We start from the raw sequence: 21,054 nt of genomic DNA, 5'->3' as shown, positions 1-21,054 counted from the left end.
TGAATTCTTGAGAATGAATTCCCAAGCATTGTTTTTTGGACTCGTATGATAAAGATTATACACAAAACAAAAACAGAAGAACTTAATTTTTGAAGATGTGTTGCTTTAAAAGAAGCTTGATAACAAGGGTGGGGCGAAGAGGAGGCCACCTGGACTTGGAAACCTGTGGCTTTTTGCTCCTGGAGTCGGGGAGGGAGGGAGGACCAGGACGCTGTCCCACTTTGTCCTTTACCAGGACCCTCTCTCCCTCATCCCCCATGATCTGCAACAATGTGCCTTATCGGCTGTGAGTTTACAGGCAAAGCAAGCTCCCAAATAAAGACTATAAATGCTCTGGGGTATGTGTTTGTACATGTTGCTAACTTTCAGTTTCCTTCGCCAGTGGGAGTCAGGACTGGCTCAGAATCAGACAGTCCAAAATGGCGTTCCAGCTCTCCACTCTCGGGCCTTTTACCAACATTGTTTTTTAGAAGCCACATTCTCATTTTCACCGTTCCCCTCTCTCTGCTCACTTGATAGTGGGGTAACTAGTAACACTTACTAGCTATAAGGTGGACAGCAGGGAAACCAGAGGGATGAAGTAGAGCGCCTGTCTAGGCTATGACAGAATAACCAAGAAGAGACAGACTATAACAAAACAGCGGTGCTCTCTTCCTTCTGTGATGTGTCCAACAAGAGCCACAGAGACCGGCTTTGCCATCAGTTGCTTTTCCTGGCTGCAGGAAACACAGTCGTGTGACGTCCTCCTTTCCCCAAGTTCTGACATGCTGAGATTTGTGAAGGCGGCTCTCAGGAGACAACCAGTACCTTTAGGAAAAGACGACCAAACAACAGCGAAGTACACTTTTTGTTTAATCCCGTGCATTTGTTTGCTTTGATAGTCGCTCTTGTTCCCATTGCTGTACAGTTGTTTGGTGCAAAGCGAGCTGGCATCAAACCAACAAGGTGTAGAGGAACTAACAGGACTGCAACCACAGGGAAACAGATGAGGGGGTTCATTTTGAGACCTGACCACAAAAAAGTTAATTTGCTCCAAACTGATAGGGAACTCAGATTATTGCAATAAAGAATCGAAGTGAGTCTTCCCACTTCCGGAGTCAGAAGAGCCCTCTGGGTGACATAGTCAGTAAGGGACCCTGATTGGGGTTCCCTCCTCCAGGCAACCATTGGAGGACCCTGCCTGCCTGGCCACTGGGCAGCAGCCAGGAGCCAGCATTCCCTGGTGCTGTGAAGTGGCTGGAGAGTAGGTCTGTGATTCTGCCAGGAGTTTCCTTACAGTGGCCTTGCCATCACGTGAAATCCTGCCATCATGCTCTGGTCATGTGACAGTTAGTCAAAGCCCTAACTTCTTTGAGGTAACCCTCCTTCTCAGAGAAGTGATTGCAGAGCTCCCCTCTTCTGCCACCTGTCCCAGAGAAGTGTTCCAGTTTCCACAGGGGTCCTCTACTCAGCAGTCTAGTTCATTCAGTTTGAATAGGTGCTTGCACTATTGGCTGTAACATGCAAACAAGCAGACTCATGTGATTCTTGTGTGCTAGTCTGTTGGTAACATTGGTGGTGTGAATATACTAGGACATTTATTCTATGAAATCTGCAAGGAAGGAAAATCTTGCAACCCGGAAAGGCACTACATTCATACTGAAAGTACAAGTCAAGGTCTTAAAAAGAATGTCACATTGTTTTGACACATTAGTAACTGGGATTTAACATATTAAGTGTGTATAGAAGGTGAGGGAGGAACATGCTTATTTAACACAATGAAATAAAGTGAGTGAAGAGACACATTTTGGAATTCAATTGGTCAGCAATTGGAGATGATTCAATTGGAATTGTAGTCCCAAAGGGCAGGGGTGGAGGCAGGTGGCCTTTTCCTGCCGATGGTGCTGCCCCCTGAGAGCCATAGGGTGGGGTCCATAAGGAGAACACTGGTGTGACCTGTCATTTTCCCGTCGGGGCTAACTCCAGATCTCAAACCACTGTTAGGAAACTAATTATGAGCTTAGAGCTGGGATGGTAAACATCTCTCCCTGCACAGCCGTTCTAACAAGTGGTGTTGTTGCTCGCCGTGCTGTGTTGTAAGAGGCTCTGAATGTGGTGAGCAGTGAATAATGTTGGTCTTGGGTGTTTAGAGTGTAGATTGTAGGTGGTGGTATTTTGGTTTCTGGCTTAGTGGCAAAACAAAATAACAGCGCACTACTGCAGAGCAGAGCGGGAATTCCTAGGTTTCCAAGTGTTATGTCCTATTTTGGAGAATTCAGTTCCAGGAACTTCAAGCAGGAACATTTTAAGGGGAAACAAATGAGACATAAGGGGATGGGGGAACAAGAGTAAATTACTTGATCAATAAGAATGCACTTACACGGAAAGGATGTCAGTGCTCCACAGTGGGCGGGCTTTTAAAATTGGTCGGTACCAGGAAAACCCCAAACCATCAAATCCATTATTTAGGGCAAGAGGGACATTTAGCACAAAGAATCCCTGAAATGGATGTCTAGTACTAAAAATATCCTTAATCCTTGAAGAATAGAGTTGTTGATACTGAACTTTTAAAATACCTGAACTTCAAGTAGGCCATTCCAGGTCATCGTACAACAGAGCGAGCGTCTTCACTTTTCCGAGTGGGCGCTCCCCACATCCTCCAAATAGATCTAAACTTTAAAGCCTATTATCATTTCAAAGTGGATGCAGGCTTCTCAGTTTCTCTGCTAAGCAACTTATTTATTTATTTATTTATTTATTTATTTACTTATTTATTTATAACTCTTCGACCAGGTTTATTAAAAAAAATTCTTCCCCCCCTTAAACTCCACATTCTTAGTTTTTCAGGAAGAGAGAGAAGTTTGCAGCAATGACATCAACTCAACATCATCTGGCTACTCCTGATTCTACAGGACTAAAACCATTCTCAGGAGTCCTGCCCACCAGCCAGTGAGGACAAGAATTCTTCAGGTGTGGTCCAGCTCAAGGACATCTGACCCACCCTGACAAAGGGGCTTGCTCGCAAGGTCTGACAAAGCACAAAACATTGAACAGGTACCTGGGACTCCCAGGCCTTGTAAAGAGCTTCATTAGTGCCGTTCAGGTCATTGAACCAAGCGCATCTTCCCTGACGCTCGCTGCTATGCACCAGCCTCTACTTCCACAAGCCTGTCAATGTGCAAAGGTTCAACATGCGGGGGATGGAGCAAAGTGTGGCTGGGCAGCCTTGAAAGCACACCTTTTACCAGCATTGAGAAAAAGAGAAATGGTGGGGAGTGGGGTTGCCTGAAGACAATAAGATGATCTTTCCCTAGCTCCACTCCTAGCACCTGCCTTAGGCAGTGTCCTCCTGTGAGAGGGCACTAAGGAGGCTAAAGGTTAATACCGCTACCAATCCCTGCCCCTTCTGGAACGTGAGAAAAGCTTCCTAGAGCTTTACATGTGTAGCTGCAAAATGCTAGTGGGACTAGGACGGCTTACCCTATACGTTTCTGTTCTAGAGCTGAGTAGACTGTGAACCTTGGTTTGTAAGAAACAAGTGTGCATGACAAGAGGGCTCACCTTCTGCCATGGGCCCCTTTCCAGCCGAGCCTCAGGTTCTGTGGAGCCTGGAACCTGCAGTACCTGGTGCCACACCCCCAAATGCACCCTTTACCCTACGCAGCCAGCACTCCATCAGCCTTGTTTTTAACCAAAATACCTCAACATCTGCTAAGCAATTTGAAGAGGAATTGTTATTCAGAAGACATGATCTAGAAATAGATGGAAATCAGAAACAAATGCCCATCTGCAATCCAAATTAAAACGCACCATCTTGCAGTCAGTCAAAAACAGATGCTAAATGAATGTGGACATTCATCCCAAAGGGGTTAAACTTTCGATCAACAATGAAGCTTAAAAATCACAGTCCTGTGAGGTTCATAGTCATCAGGACTGAAGAATTCATTTTTAAATTTCCTGAGCTCTTGATTCAATGCTCTTCAGAAGAGTTCTCAAACACCAACTCAAAATTGTCCTGGGACCTCTGGCCGGCAATAAAGGGCAAGGCTAGGGTAGAGAAGGCAGTTCTCTTTTTGACCTAAAGACACTGTTCTTCTATGAAGCCCCCAGTCACTTCTACTGAAAAATAAACATAATGTTTAATGTGGAACTTTATTAAACTCCTGACCATGCAATGAATGACTGAAGAGTCAATGCTGTATATGACCCTAACATGCTCATACAGTTATCCCAGGTAGGTATATGGCACTGTCATGACAGACAGTCAAGATGGGAAATCAGGACATTTATTAAGAATATGAGGTGTCAGGTGGGGGTTTCCTAGGAAGATCATGACTGGGAGATATAAGACAGACATTGACCGTCATGTTTGTTTTTTGCCACCACGGGTGGGCAAGAACCAGACCAGCTGAAGTGTCAGTGTTTTATGTTGGGCAGAAAGCGGACACAGAGTTGTAGCTTATCTTTTCCCAGAAGTAATGATCCAGAGATAGTCATAGTATAATGTGGTCTGAAGAAAGAGGATGCAAAATAGGGCTCTTCAAGGGAGTACTTTTTCAGCCCTAAGAGCCGCTGAGTGACCAAGCCTTTCTAGAATTTCTTTAGTCTTATTACAGGATGACATCACAGCTAGGTATTTTATGTCATGACTATATATATATATGTTTTTCTGCTACTCCCAACTACGAAAAAGCAGGTTGGTTTTGTGGGATCTGGCAGGAACAAGATGACAAACTATGCTACCAGTTCTTGGAACTCTCTAACCCATGGGCCCCATGCAGAAATTCTCTATGTCTGTGCCTCCAAATGGTTTAATGCCAATATGTGTAAGTCTTTCCTAATGTTCAACACGATGCCGTGTCCAAGACTCTAGCCATCGCCTTCAGATTCTGAGCCTAGAGACATTGTGTGACCGTAATCTATCTTGGAGACAGAGACAGGAACGAGGCTGACATCTGTTTTTATATACAATTCTACATAAAAATTGGCTGACAGCTGAGGTACCATGATGTACCTTGGCATGCTTTTCAGAGCCCATGACCCTGGATAGGAAGGACCTCATGCTTTAAATAATTCTCTTTTTGCTTCTAGTGTAGTCTCATGATTTTATTTCTTAAGAAACTTGAGAAATATTACAGCCTTTGAACTATTTGTCCATCCACTCAGTCATCTGCCCACCCAGGAGCTTCCACAATCAAGTCAAAGTCACCATGTGCCCACTGGGCTCCAGGGCAGAGCACACATCCTCAGATGATTGTTGCACACAGAAAATGAGGGAATGCACCTAAGATGAATACTGGAGAGCTCCCAAGTGGCAGTCTCATTTTCATTCCTTCATGAAAATCATAAAAATTCACGGTAATTCATGGTTAGCGATAAACACAATCATTGTGCTACACTGTAAACCACACCTTCTGATCCACAGAAAATGAGAATGACAATAATTATTATAAAATAAAATAACAATGATAATAATGCCATAACTTAAGATCTTTCATGTAGTCCAGCTACAGAATGTATACAAAATGGAATAATTTAATGCAAACAATACTGTTCTCTGTATAAGTTAGACATTTTCCTTCATCTTACTTAAGAGCTATAAATTAAAAGACAGTAAATTTTAAATTAATATCTCAACATAAATTGTAAACAAATGAGGGATCAGACAAGCAAAAGGAACTGCTCTCAATTCCCTCCTGCCTTTCCTTTTTGGCTGATGCAATCAGTGAAACCCAGCGGAGGGCAACGTTTCCACCTGCACTGGAATGGTTTAATGCCAATATGTGGAAGTCTTTCCTAATGTCCAACATGATGCCGTGTCCAAGACTCTAGCCATTGCCTTCAGATTCTGAGCCTAGAGACATTGTTTGACAGTAATCTATCTTGGAGACAGAGACAGGAACGAGGCTGACATTTGTTTTTATATAAAATTCTACATAAAAATTGGCTTACAGCTGAGGTACCATGATGTACCTTGGCATGCTTTTCAGAGCCCATGACCCTGGATAGGAAGGACCTCATGCTTTGGAAAAGGCAAAATCTTCCCAATTGCTGCTCAGCATCAGTTATTCTTTGCACAAATTCCCAAATCCAATGATTTAAAACTGTGTTGATCCGAAGAAAAGTAAAAGACCTTTCACAAACAGCTTTGAACAAAAATGCTATTGTGCTGGGATATTGTGGTGGGGGTGTCTTTTGCAACTTGCTTATTTTGCCTTTATTCTGATAGTGGAAGCCAGTCACTAAAGCTTACAGGATCGAATGAGTTAATAAGTAAAAACAAGGGACTGGTTTGTGATTGGACATTGGACAGACTCACACACACCCTAGCTGCCTTCAAAGCCTGTTCTCCTGTTTGAATCAATATGACTCTAGTAGACAAGCAACCTGGTTCCACAGAGGGCTGGCTCCACCTTCTGGACGAGCGGAACTGAGAGGTTCTGACAACGCACTTTTACAAATTCCACGTTCGCTTTTCTAACACTGTCGTCAGTTTCCTTTTTCTCTTGTCCTTCTCTTCTTCTCAGCCCTCCCCCTTTTCCTAAAGGAAGCGCTCACCAGGTGGAAAGGAAATGGCTATGAGGAAATGGCACGTTGGTCAAGGTCACACATTTGTCAAGGTAATGGCAATGACAGCATTTAAAAGGTAAATGTTTGTCAAGGAAGATTCGACTCTATCCGTAAGTCTCACAACTAAATGCTGCTTAAAATAAATAAAAATGAAACCAGTTTTCACATATACAGGTTTTTTTTTTTTTCCTCCTAGAGGAAGCACATGCCCTCAAAGACCTTGGGTGCAAGTATCTGGTTACCAAACTTTTCTAGATAATTTTCATCACCCAAAGGATAAGCTGGCTGAACTTAAATGTGGCCTGTTCACAAGTTACCCGGAATTGATTTCCTTGCTGTTCTTTGTTTTCTAAAATGCTGCACATGTCTTGCTCTGGCTCTTCTTCAGTCACTTATGGCCAAAGGAACTGGCCCCTGTTCAAGTAGCAATAATACCTCTGGCCCCACAAATTACCAAGAATGTTGCTTCTAAACTCCACTTCTTTCTTCCTTTCTCTCTCTCTCTCTCTTTTCCCCCCAAGAAATTATTGTCTCTCTCTCTATCATATATAGTTCAATCTTTACAGTACAAAGTGTCAAAATGTCAAACAAAAATAAATATCAATGTTACAGTAGCTAGAATATTCAATAAAATAGATCCCTGCCATTCTTGATTGAAATGTTCAGTGAGACTTAGTTTCATTTGGATATTTTTTTTTCCAGAGATTTGCGAAGTCTCATGTTCCTGTTATTGCAGCTTATTTCTAGGGGTAAGAAAGATGGGGCAGCTCTCTTCCCAGACAAAAAGGCAGGGGGAGAGCGGGAGGAATCGGGGTGGGGCGGATCTGAAACATCAGTATTGTCACGTCATCTTCAGGATGGGTGTCCTCTCATTACCAAGTAGCAGAGCTGTAGTGTTTATTGGTCCTCACTGTGGCATCAGAACACTCCCCATCTGAAGAGTCACAGTCCGATTCTTCAAACTGCATAGGATTCTGCAAAGTCAAGACAAAATAAAACCTTAGTTCATGTTTGCAGCCACTCAGTAAACATATATGGAACACCTCCCACATGACAGGCTTTGGGCTACAAAAATGAGACTAGGTCCTGTCCTGGTGGGGCTTACAGAAAAAGAAGACATGAAAAGATGATGTTCATGACAACGATTATGACAATGATAACAGTACCACCACAACCACACTGTACAGCGTCTACTATGTTCCAGGCACGGCACACTCCTTGTCAGAGAGCCCATTATTAATCCATTTAATCCTTAAAACAGCCCCATGAGGTAGATGCTGTTATCGTACCCATTTTACAGATAAGAAAACTGGCTCATGGAGAATTTAAGTGACTTGCCCAACAGCACACAGTAAGTAAGTGGAAAGGCTGGGGTTTGATCTGGGCAGTCAGATTCCAGGAGACACAATTTCAACCCCTGTGCTATCCTGCCTCTCGAAAGGCAGTACTGACCAAGAACTAAAGTGGTACCTGTGCTATGATAGCCTCATTAGGGGACAGTGGGGACAGGGAAGAGGGATGTTCATACCCTTTACCAGATTGGGCGATGAGGCCAGGAGGAGGTGATGCTGGAGTTCAATATTGGAAGGGAGGGTTCCTGAGCCGTTCAATGTTTGTGCCTCATTTGGGAGCTCCACCCTCATTTTTAGGAGCTCTGTTGCTTGGTGTACTTTTACTTACTTCTTGGAGGCAGTTGTAGTATGTCATATACTCAATAATCATTGTAAAGGACCTTAGGATTCGGGCCTGTCATAACTCAAAAGAGCTACAGGAAGGGAACAGTGCCGAGAGGAGAAGAAAGGAGAGGCCCGCACCTCGTAGCCACGCTGCTCCACACACAGCTTGCCCAGAGACATCTGCGTCTTCACGCGGCGCACGGCACACTCCTTGTCAGAGAGCCCATCTGAATGCGAGGAGATCTCGATGGGAATCTCCGGCGTCTGGGACAGCAGGTCATCGAGCCTCTCTGCCAGGCGGTCTTCAAGTTTATCAGCAAACTCATCAGGACTGTTTGAGTGGTCACTGGTATTTCCCTCCTCGCCATCGGACACAGAGAAATTCTCAGAGCTAAAGGTTGAATACGACTGGCAGCTTCTGATGCAGCGATGGGGCCTAGAACCACAAAGGACCGGAAGAATTTCATCCCAGGAACCACCACCTTGCTTACCTTGTCCGTCCATCACAGTCCCAGGGAGGGGGTCACCTAGTTTTTTCCATGCCCTTCAGGGAGATTCAAATCCAGATAGACTGAAATAATTTAATTTGAAAGCAACCAAGAACATTTACATGTTGATGTGGCTAATGTCCAAAGCTGAGGGTTACTATTGGTCTTGAAAAATATCAGCTGATCTAATCATGCTGTGTATACCTATGCATGGAAATTATGTTTCTTACAGAATCCCAGGTTCTCGCAGGTGAAAGACTTGGGAGATTCTCTGGTCTAACTCATTTCCCAGATCAGAGAACTAGAACCAGAGAAGGAAAGTGACTTGTGCAAGGTCACACCATTCGCCACAGCAGAGCTGGGGCGTGGGTGGGTCTCTGCACACTCTGCGCAGTGTCCTTCTCTACCTCACTCCACCCCATCGCATCGCCCGTTCAGCTGCTTCAGCCGCTGGGCATGGCAGCCTTCACCACCCTGTCAAACTAACTCCAACATAAAAGAGCTTGGAAACAACATTCACCTTGCAGCTGGGGACACTGCCCAGCCAGCCAGTTAACATTGGGGTTTCGTTCTGATAAAGGCAAAGTTTCGGGGGGCGGAGAGGGCGTAAGGAGGAGAATTTGCAAAAGTTCCTCACTTCTTTCCCATGGTTTACAAGTAGTTTAGTAAATAAGAATGCTGTTAGCGTATACTGGTTTAGAAACAAAACAGAAAAAATAACAAAAGAAGACTGCCTTTTCCCTCTGGCATTGTCTGATCTGTCTGTATTAGTACAAAGTCATTTTGATGGCAGATGATCTGAGCCTGGCTGATGACCAGGCCAGGTCGTGGGTGGGGGATCAAGGTCACATGAAGAGCCACTGTGGGAAATGGAAGTGAAGGTAAGAGTCACGCAACTTCTCAAGGCTGGTAATCCAGAAGGGAGACAGGGAGAAGAACGTTATAAAAAGCAAAACCATGTGGTAAAAATATAATTTGCATCATAGCAAGAAAAGGTGGGAAGCCATTAGGTGGGCTGAGTTCATGGTGTGTCACAGGAACAAAAGCTGGAGGTAACATCATTGTGATGCTAGCGAGTGATTTCGTTTTACTCAGGCGCAATCTGGTTGCATAGGAGGAAACTACTGTTCAGGACAGGTATAGCTCAGAGAACATATTTCAGTTTTGTGTAGAGCATGGGGACCCAGAATACAATTTACCAAAGGATTAGGAGAGCCTTCGTTTGCAGGAAATTCCTGTTTCTGGGCAGGTACACAAACCTTCCGGGGATCCTTAGAGCTTCACTTTTAAAAAACAAAATGCCTATTAGCAGAAAAGGCCTCCTGGGAGGAAAATGACCTTTCCTACTCCTGCATAGGAGCAGCCCTGTTCTAGACGTAGAGGAGTGTGTGGTCCCTCTTTAATCCTACAAGAAAAATTATTATTGCTGGCTAAGCAGGAAGCTCTTTCTAAGGCTGGGTTGAAGGAGGACTCAGCTCATCTAATCCAATTATAATCTAACCAGAGGCCTGGCGCACGAAATCGTGCACAGGTATGGTCCCTAGGCCTAGCCTACAATCAGGGCTATCTTCCCCAGCTGCGGGCAGCTGCCCCCTCGCTCCCCCCCCCCCCCCCACTGCCAGCCCTATCCCTGCTGCGGGTTGCCCTTTGTGTGTGGGGTGACTGGCGAGGCAGGGGCCTTGGCCTGGCGCCACCCACATCCCCTGCCACCCACTCTGGTTCCCTGTTTGCCATCAGCAATCAGAACCTGCGGGCCAGGGGGAGGGACCAAGAGGTCGGCCCATTCTACCCGCTCACCAGTCTAGGCCTCTGCTGCCACCCACCCTAGTTCCCAGTTTGCCACTGGCAGTCGGAGCTTACTGGCCGGGGAAAGGGACCGAGAGGTGGTCAGTGCACCACATAGTGACTGGTTGAGTGGTTGTTCTGCCATTATGGTTGCTGGGATTTTATTATATAGGATTACAATTAATTATACTAGAGGCTTGGTGCATGAAATTTGTGCACTGAGTGGGGGGGGGCGTGTCCCTCAGCCCAGCCTGCACCCTCTCCAATCTGGGACCCCTCTCACAATTCGGGACTGCTGGCTCCCAACTGCTCGCCTGCCTGCCTGCCTGATTGCCCCTAACCCCTTCTGCCTGCCAGCTTGATCACCCCTAACCACTTCCCTGCCAGCCTTATCGATGCCTAACTGCTCCCCTGCCAGCCTGATTGCCCCCAACTGCCCTCCCCTGCTGGCACAGTCACCCCAACTGCCCTCCCCTGCCAGCCGGGTCACCCCCAACTGCCTTCCCCTGCTGGCCTGGTTGCCCCCAACTGCCCTCTTTTGCTGGGCTGGTCCCCGCCAGCTACCCTCCCCTGCCAGCCTGGTCACCCCTAACTGCCCTCCCCTGCTGGCCTGGTTGCCCCTAATTGCTCTCCCCTGCTGGCCTGGTCATCCCCAACTGCCCTCCCCTGCAGTCCTGGTCACTCCCAACTGCCCTCCCCTGCCAGCCCGGTCACCCACAACTGCCCTCCCCTGCTGGCCATCTTGTGGTGGCCATCTTTGACCACATGGAGGTGTCCATCTTGTGTTGGAATGATGGTCAATTGCATATTACCTCTTTATTATACAGGATAATATCTCAGGACATGGAAAGTGCTGTGGACTGAACTGTGTATCCCCCTCCCCCCTGCCCCCCCAATTTAGATGTTGAATCCTTAACCTCCAATGTAACTGAATCTTCACAGTCTTTAGGAGGTAATTAAGGTTAAATGAGGCCAAAGGGCAGGGCCCTAATCCTATAGGATGTGGCCTTATAAAAAGAGGAAGATCTCTCTCTCTCTCTTTCTCTCTCTCTCTCTTCTCCTCCTCACAGCCCCCATCCCCCATTCCCCAATCCCACCCCAACCCCCCAACCCCCACCACCTCCAAACATGTGAGGACACAGTGAGAAAGCTGTTATCTGTAAACCAGGAAGAGAGTTCTCACCAGGAACTTTGAGCTTGGACTTCCCAGCGTCCAGAAATGTGAGAAATAAAATTCCATTGTTTCAGCTACCTAGTCTATGGCATTTCATTATGGCAGCCCAAGGAAACTAATTCAAGGAGGTACACTAGAAACCAGTAAAATTATCCATAGAACACATGGCCTTTTCTCATAAACTGCCCACGATATTTTTAGTTGTAACCTTGAATCTGTATTTATGCTCGTCTTGAAGTTCCCATGAAAAGAATTCTGATAAACTGGGACTGGCTGTGCATAGCCAGTTGCCAAAATGTGGGAACAGGAGACCATATACACAGTGAGTTCAAGTTTCCTTACAAGGTGGTTGTTAGAAAGTGATATGCAATTGAACAGGAAGTGGCAACCTCAGGGTTTCCCCGATTACACTGAAACCAATCACATGTGTTTGACGATTTTACCTCTGTCTTCGTGGAAACTCAACTTCACTATCTACTTCCCCTTCTTCCTCTTCTGAGGACTCATCTCCACTCTAAAGAAAACCAAGAGAAAAGAATTTTATTTCTCTCTCTCTTCTCTCTCTCTCTCTCTCTCTCTCTCTCTCTCTCTCTCTCTCTCTCTCTCTCTCTCTCTCCTCTGTCACACACACACACGGTCCTTGCAAAGATTTAGTCATCAAAAGGCATAGAGTAGTAGCTTTCTGAGTGTCATCTTTAAACATACATATCTTCACTCATTGTTTTAGCAACTTTTCCTGGGTGTCCATGGTGACAGGCCTTGCACTAGATGCTGGAAGATATACAGAACTGAATAAAACATACCTTTGCCCTCAGGGAGGTGAAGGCTCCGTGAGCATGTCCAGAGGTGAATGACAGAGAGGGGACACTGGAGAAGAGGTCTTGGAGTGGGGGCAGGCTCATGCAATCATTGTCACTAGTGGTTCCAGGCTTTGTCATAGAGACCTCACCAAGAAGTGATCTTTCAATTGTTCAAAGCCCAACAACTACTTTTCCCCCTTTCACATGCCAACCCCCTTTCACTGACATGATAGTCATTATGTGTATCATCTCCACTACTAAGACATACATCATTTGAGAGTCAGACCATATCTTGTTGTACTGTAACCCTCACTCCACCATTAATACAATGCTGCATATAGAGCAGGTGCTTAGTACATTACGTTATTGAGTCAGCATGTTGGCCGGACAAGGGCCATTGGAGGCCATGGTTGCGGGGTTCTGTGGTTGATGTGAAAGGCTGGGTAGGTGTTCTGTCTGAGTAAATGATCTTCCCTCACAGGGAAGCTTCCATTTCTCTTCAAGTGCACAGGAGTAGCCACACTCACACCAACCATCCTTAACTACAGCGACACTACGTCCCACATCACTACAATCCCTGTGAGGCGGGTAATTGGGTCCGAGTAATTGTACCAAAGATCGAGGATAATGTGCTTTGAAAGTCAGTTCTAACGTCACTCTTACCTACTTGTATTCCGATGCTTTCTGAGTAGGAAAGACAGGGATGGAGGTACCTTGACTGCTAAGATGAGCCCTTTACCCCAGAGGTACACATGGGAGTATATGTCAGTAGAGAGAAGTCGAACTGCTCTCTGGGAGTGTGGTTCTTGTAAGACCAAATGTATAAGGTGTGTGCTCCATGGCCGGCAGACTCATAAAAGGCAGGATGTTCCAGTAGGTGAGGGAAAGGCTGGATTATACTAGGTTTCTGCATGATTTCTCAAAGTCTAGGACTTGCTAATGTACACGAGGAATTTCCCAGAGGGGACAGAGAATACAATGTTAACCAAACCTATTTTATAATCGGATCTTTCCTTCTTGCAACATCCTTCAGGGCTGGGCTAAAGTAGTGGTTTCCAAGCGATTTTGATTTCATATCCCTAATATATGGTTGTCTATTTATAAATGAGGTACATTTCAATCAGTCCACTGGTTCAATAGTTCTCAAAATGTATTTCTAAGTCCGTCACTTAAGCAGTGTGAAGAGAAAATATTTAAAATAAAGAAGCTCCTGTTTATTCTCTTGTTAGCTCATCCTTTTACAAAATGTGCACTTGTGTATGTTTTACGATGCACGTACCACGACGGGCTCTGGCATCCACGAACGCAGTGACGCCCACGCTATCCTTACCTTTTGAAGGGGCCTTGTTTTCCGAGGTAGCGCTGGTGGGGTGATGTGATGAGGGACGCCAAGGGACGAGGCAGACCTACAGCCACTGAATTCTTCATTTTCTTCCATTTTCTCAGAACCTTGGGCATTTTCTGAGAGGAGATTGTGTGCTGGTGACTTGAAAAGGTCGGGGCTCCTCCCCACCGGCTCAGCAAAGGGACTGTCTAGGGGCCCGCACTGCTCCGGCCTGCACTGGACGCAGGGGTCATAGGGGTCAGCCTGGCAGCAGCCCCAGGGGCCGGCCTGGCCCTGGGCAGGCTCAGAACTTCTCCAGCCATCTGCTGCCACGGCTGTGGAGATGAGGTCAGGGCTGGAGCCAGGCATCTGTCTCTGAGCGTGGTTGCTGAGCGGGCTCCGCAGGGCAGCCGCGGGGCCAAAGTACCTCAGGTTGTTGGCGCAGGTGGCAATGTCCTGGCCGTGCACATTGAGCCTGGGATGGTGACGCTGAGACGTGGCGGGAGGGGGCTGCTGGTACTGCTGCTGCAGAGAAGGGTGCTGGGGTTGAGCCTGGTGTAGATACGTGGGGTGGGGTGAGTTTTCGGGGGCTGGCTGGTTTTTCAAGATTGCTGCAAAGTCACTATGGCTGCCTCGGCTATTCCCCCGGCGGTGGCGTGGTTTGCTCCGGTACCGGCTCTTGCCGCCTGAGGTGGACATTTTGGGGCTTCCGGACAAGGGGGACGCAGCGGGAGCCACCTCCACACTGGGGATGCCTTCTGACCGCAGCAGATCTGGCCTGGGAGAACAGAGCATGTTTAGTTTTAAACACATGAAAACACATATTCAGGTTTGGGGAACTCTATCCCACTCCTTAAAACACACCGTTTGAATCAGCAGCCACACCCCGGGATTTACCCAGCGGAGGAAATGGGTGTCCGCAAAGACGTGTGTTTGAAGGCACTGCGTTAATGTATTGCTTAAAACAGCAGAAATGTGGAAACTACCTAGATGTCCGCTTACGGGGCATTCCCGTTATGCCTCCTGGGTTTCATTCTGGGCCTCACTGCCAAGGCGCTCAGCCCCTTTAAACTCTAACTCTGCCCGACAGGCTTCTGGATCTCCTCCTCATAGTATCAGTCATCAGCTTGGTGCCAACATGCCAACACACAGGCATGGCCGATTGCCCACGACCAGAAATCTGTCCAGTGATGGATGGGGATAGATCCTACAGGGAATCAAAGAGGAGAGAGTTCTGGTACCAGGGACGGACACCCTGGGATAATGAGGCAAGAGGCTACGTTCAGAGAGTCAGGTGCAGACAGGTTTCTTGAGGGCTGGGCTATGCCATATTCATGTTTGTCTGTGAAGGACACTAACAGGGAGTCTTGATCACAGTAGGGACGCAGTAATGTTTCAGGAAGAGGGGACTTGGGGGTGGAGCCCGAAGACAGGAAACGGTAGACAGCCCGGGAGGTTGAGCAGAGGCAGCGAGAGAAGGCTCCTGAGGAGTGGCCCCGGCACCGCACTGTGCTCCGACAGGGAGGAGTCCTCTCCCAGCCCCGCTGTCACGCGCCCCCGGGCCAGCCATGCAGCCCGTGTCCAGGAGGAAGCCGGCTCCGGAGGTGCACGCTGTGCACACTGACTCCAAGGCGCGCGCTAGTAGGTCAGCAGTAAGTGCTTTCTGAGCCGATGAAGCGATTCGGGCAGAGATTCTAGGACTCCAGGGAGTATTGCTACCTCCTCCCCACCGAGGAACTGCCATTGAACTGTCCAAATAGTCTAGCCTCACCTCCTCTGGGGCCAGACAGATACAAACTGGCAGGACCTTTCAGGGCTGGAGGCCACCCCCTAGTTTCCTTAACAACAGAATCCTTTACTCAAATTAATCATTAGGAGAAGCCCAGTATCTGAAGCAGATCTAGTGGGACAGCTGGAGAGGCCCCTCCTGCAGGGCTCCTCGTTCTCTCCACCCTGCAATAGTTCCTGAGGTCCTCTCTATGCAGGCCCTAGGGTACCCCAGACCTTGCTTGGGAACACAGATACAGTCCTGCCCCCACCCTGCGTGATGAGGAACCCAGAGCCCAGCCAAAGTGGCTCCTGGTCCCATAGCTCGTTCCTGGCAGAATGCAGACCAGAAGTCTCTGGCTTATTAGATACAGTCTAGTTTGCAGGTTCGTACATGTTACTTGAGAGTTCGTTAAAATGACTGAGTAGGTCTGGGATGGGGCCTGAGGGTCTGCATTTCTAACCTGCTCTCGGATGATGCTGAGCGGAGGGCCTACACTTTGAAGAGCGAGGGCTTAGAGGAAATTAGCCGGCACCAGGCAGGAGGAGGTGGGTTTCCCTTTCTTGCAGGAGAAGTACAGTAAAAGGCTTGCCTTAGCACAGAAGTTCCAGGAGTTACTGGCTTACGATAAGGCTGGTTTACGATAAGATACTGTGCTGCTCTCAGCAGCTTCCTGTCTCAGATTCAGTTCTATGGTCAGTTGACCAGCTTGTGCCTCAGATGGTATCTGGATGGAGGAGGCCCTGGGGCTTTTGTTGAGGCAAGAGGGCCCTCAAGGCTCAGTCAGGGGCATCTACTTACACAGAGGCTGGCTATGGTGGCATCTAAGAGAGCTGAGGAGAAAGTGTCCTACGTCAGGTGAAGGCTGCTTTCACTGAAGCTGGCAGCGCACACATCACAGGATAACACTGACACAGCACTTCACATTAGACAAAGCACTTTGCATTATATAAACCACTTGTTTCCTACTATTACAATATCCGTTTTACAGAGAAAGACACTGAGGGATCAGGGTGGTCAGTTGTGTCCATCACAAAGCAAGTAAACGGCAGAACTCAAAAACTGACCCCAGGTCTTTTGACTCCGAGGACCAGTTCTTTCCCCGTTCCACGCTTCTGCTTATTCCAAGGCATTTAGTCGATCTTATTGGCCTAGCCTCACTTGTGACAGGCTCAGTGGATCCATAATGGAACTCTGGCTCTCTTCTTTCTAGTCCTTGGCCAAACACACCCTGAAGCCTAGGCTAAAGGATGGTGGATGGTTTCTCCTCTCTGCTCCCCTCAAAGGTCACTGGCCTTCTGGTTTGATAATCATTGAACCATCCAAATAATCTGAAACTTAACTCCATTAAGGGGCACGCAGCTGAAAATACTCTTCACAGCTCTAGTCCCCATCCAGGTTACTTCCTGGACAAGTTCAGTTGGCTTGTAGACTAAGCATCTGCTGATGGTGTCAAACTCCTTCAAACACATTTCCCACAGCACATGAGCTCATATTCTGTAAAAGTAAACATGAGCTCATATATTGAAAAAAAAGGCACTATTGTCCCCCCACCCCCCACTCCAATGCTCTTAGTTTTAACTATAGGCAGAATGCAGGGAGGACCAGCAGGCAAATTTGGTCCCTACTTAGGACACCCAAAGAAAGAGGTGTTGGGCTTCCAGAAGGGTCTTACCAGGTACTATCTGAAAACAATTTCTCAGAACTTGAGCAGGCGATAGTCAGGAGTGGTAAGTAAAAGCGAAACTGGAGTTCAGATTTACATTAGTCCTGGTCTCGGGCCACCTTTCTGAAAGGCTTAGAATAGATTCTTGGTTTGCATTTTTCATTACTTTTATTCTTACTGCATTTAGCTCACGTCTCACTGTTGGGCCCACCTCCCAGGTTTAGGGACATTTCTTGCCTTTCCATTAATTTAGCTAGGACAAAACCAACTCTCCACTATTTGGGAGGAATGCGGCTCTTGCAGAACTTGGTAAGAAACACTGACTGGAAGAGCATTTTAAGGTTAAACTAATTCAGTATTTTAGATCTGTGGTTAGGGTCCGAGTTTGTAGTGGGCTGAGTCAGGTTATATGTGGATTTCCCACTAAGCAGGTGGTTGGCACTCCTAATCTCCACATTGTTCAAGGGCCAACATATAAGGAAAATGTGTTATAATTAGGAAAAAGGGCAATCTTAAAAAAAAAACCACTATTAAAAAATCCACTTTTTGAGTACCTGTGATTTATTAGGTGACCTCACATATTGTCTTATTTAAACTTCACAAAAGTCCCCTGCAAGAGTGGAATGAGGGGAACCATATGGGCAGATAGAGGTAATTATCAAAGCCGCTTTGGTAGCACATATACGAAAATTGGGCGATACAGAGAAGATTATTAGCAAAGATGACCCGCAAAATTTGTGTAGTGGAAAAAACCCCACACAAAACACAAAGTCCCTGCCTTCATTTTTTTGTGGTGGATTTATGAGCACTTATTACATTATTAAAACAACTAACTAAATGAATAAATAAAAGTGGGTCATGTGTGGACCAATGTTGCCTAAATTGAGAATTATAATTAACCCAATTCTGTGCATTGGGGGCCAAAGAAGAAATCTCATGTGCTATAGTTATGCCATTTTAGCATGGGGCTGAAAGAGGGCAACTGACATGGCCCAAATCACACAGCTCAGAATGGGTGTAGCCAGGATTCTAACCCAGGTCTGTCTGCCCCGCGCCCCCCACCCCCTGCCCCCCATTTATTTCTCTTTTTCCTATTCCATGCTAAGAGAATAAATATCTATGCCTCATATAGTAAAGCATGGATCCCTAGGGTCCATGACACACTTTCTCTCAGCTTTCCACTCTGTTTTATCTAGAGGCATTTGTGCTATGATGAGGTAGGGTGGCCACACCCACCATCATCTGATAATGTATTTTTAGGGAGATAGTTCCCCATTTCTCTGAATACCAGGTCAGCACAAGGATCTCACCGTTTGGTCTGCACCCCAGGTTTGTGAGGCACGCCCTTCCTTTTCATGAGCTTCTCCATGGCATTGGGGTGGATTATTGGACGGACAGGGTGTCGCTTGTAGGTCCCAGGATACTTCTTTTCCACGGCTTGCTCACGCCTGCAGAAAAAAAGAAAAGGCCTATCTCAGCCACCGCAGACAGAAAAGATGGGCAGAATGTTGCACAGGCTAATTCCACCCACAGATTCAGGCCACCTTACCAGGTGCAGGCCATTTGAATAACAAGGTTGCTATTCGGGTAAAAAGGGGACAAAAAAGATACTAAATTCAACCTAATCTGATTTCATTTTTCCCTTCAGCTCATAGATGAACTTGGAGACTAACCTTCCCCTCCACAGTACACCTCATGAGAGACACAATGCAATGGTAGAAGTCCTACTGATTTCAGTAGCTGCTGTGTTGGTCAGGACCCCGGGAGTTTCTTGCCATTCTCAGGAATATCCTAAGCCACTTGCAGAAGCCACCTCACTTCCCCAGGGGGCAATAAGCCCCCACTCAACAACATCCAGCTCTCCATGAAATGGCACCCTTCTTTTTTTAAAATATATTTTATTGATTTTTTTACAGAGAGGAAGGGAGAGGGATAGAGAGTTAGAAACATCGATGAGAGAGAAACATCAGCTGCCTCCTGCACACTCCCCACTGGGGATGTACCCGCAACCAAGGCACATGCCCCCGACCGGAATCGGACCTGGGACCCCTGAGTCCTCAGGCTGATGCTCTATCCACTGAGCCAAACCGGTTAGGGCGGCACCCTTTCTTGAGCCATTCAGCAGGGTGAAGTGGCAAATAGCTGTCAGTGCATGCTTCCCTAGAACCAGCTCTGCGGCAACTCCACTCAATGGGAAACCTCCCCAGGGGCAGGGACTATGCACACGCCCCAAGGAATGTTGGATGAATGACTTAGACAGCTGCCAGTTCTGAGTAGCAGCAACATGGAAGAGCAGTACATTTCTGCTGATGGATAGACCACATCAACAAGGGCAGACAGTGGTCTGGATGCATACTTAATGAGCTCCTTCTCCCGCATTTCCAGCTGCAGCATGATGGCACTCAGCTCCATGTATAAATTATTAGCCCGCTCAAGTTTTCTCTCGTAGTGTTCACGAATATCCAAAGCATGCCTACCAAAGAAAACACAGGATCAGTGAAATTAACCAACTCGGGGGAGGCCAAAAGTCAGCTCTCATGAAGTAAGAACCAGAATGGTTGATCTCAAAAGCATTTGCCTAAGGGCCCCCTAGGTCAGTGGTCGGCAAACTGCGGCTCGCGAGCCACATGCGGATCTTTGGCCCCTTGAGTGTGGCCACGAAGTTTCAATTGCACTATATGTGCGCACCCGCACGTGGTATTTTGTGGAAGAGCCACACTCAAGGGCAGTGATGGCGAACCTTTTGAGCTCAGCGTGTCAGCATTTTGAAAAACCCTAACTTAACTCTGGTGCTGTGTCACATATAGAAATTTTTTGATATTTGCAACCATAGTAAAACAAAGACTTATATTTTTGATATTTATTTTATATATTTAAATGCCATTTAACAAAGAAAAATCAACCAAAAAAATGAGTTCGCGTGCCACCTCTGACATGCGTGTCATAGGTTCGTCATCACTGCTCAAGGGGCTGCAGTTTGCCGACCACTGCCCTAGATTAAAAGCTCCCTTGTCCAATGCAATGACTCAGCCAAGATGGAGTGGGAGATGGAAAATCTAAGCTTTCTATTTGGTTTATCCTTAGGGGCCATATCTAGCCATACAGAATAGCCAGGAGGTCACAGATAAAGTGTGAATGGGATTTGTGCATAATTTGTAGCCTTTGTGTAGTATTGACAATATCATATAAGAATACAGTATAGCTCATTGTTAATGGAAATATGCAGTTGGGAGCTGATACCATGATCACTCATTTATACTTATCTGTGGCACAGATCCTGCCTAATTATAGTGGTTATCTATGAACATATCTTGCATTCCTTAAAAGATTATAACCATCTTGAAACCAAAAACTACATCTTATAAGTTTCTGGCCTTCCGTGTCACGTAGGACAGGGGCTGAGTGAACAAACAGCATTGCTCTGGGAATCTTCATTGCAGAGATACAATGAAAGAGGATAACAGAGTGGCAGGGGCCAAGGAGGGGAGGATAAGCCAGTGATATAAAGGAGAGCAAATGTGAAAGAGAATTAACAATAAACAGCACAGGGAAAGGTGTGTAGAAAGTGAAGTGGTGATTCACAAAGAGAGTTCCTGCTAACATCTGGAGACCTGGGGATGCGAAGAGGTGGAGGAGAAAGCAGCTGACCTGAGCTCTTCTCGCCGCCTTCTAATCAGCTCTTCATCCAAGCGGTGTATACAAGTCCCTTCACTTTTGATCTTCTCAAAGTGTTTTTTCACTTCTTCTCTCCATTCAGCCTGGGTGAGGATAAATTAGACTTTGTTAATATTCTAGGAGTTTCAAACTCTGATACAGCCATAGGC

At 46.6% G+C, this 21,054-nt stretch overlaps 1 protein-coding gene across 1 annotated transcript in view; it reads right to left on the bottom strand.

The window, feature by feature from the left end:
- Nucleotides 1-5,066: 5,066 nt before the first annotated feature.
- The window catches only part of MAP3K13 (mitogen-activated protein kinase kinase kinase 13), an 88,644-nt gene continuing 72,656 nt past the window's right edge, over nt 5,067-21,054 (bottom strand). The window contains exons 8-14 of the mRNA XM_081086231.1: nt 20,879-20,988; nt 19,587-19,703; nt 18,541-18,678; nt 13,803-14,574; nt 12,116-12,186; nt 8,364-8,661; nt 5,067-7,523 (exon numbers count right to left, since the gene is read on the bottom strand). Of these exons, the coding sequence (XP_080942357.1) occupies nt 7,422-7,523; nt 8,364-8,661; nt 12,116-12,186; nt 13,803-14,574; nt 18,541-18,678; nt 19,587-19,703; nt 20,879-20,988 (1,608 nt within the window). The 3' untranslated portion in view covers nt 5,067-7,421. The remainder of the gene's footprint in view (nt 7,524-8,363; nt 8,662-12,115; nt 12,187-13,802; nt 14,575-18,540; nt 18,679-19,586; nt 19,704-20,878; nt 20,989-21,054) is intronic.

Source organism: Myotis nattereri (assembly GCF_964212035.1).
Source record: "Myotis nattereri genome assembly, chromosome: 3".
Taxonomy (NCBI): domain Eukaryota; kingdom Metazoa; phylum Chordata; class Mammalia; order Chiroptera; family Vespertilionidae; genus Myotis; species Myotis nattereri.
This window is presented reverse-complemented; position numbering and strand designations above follow the sequence as displayed.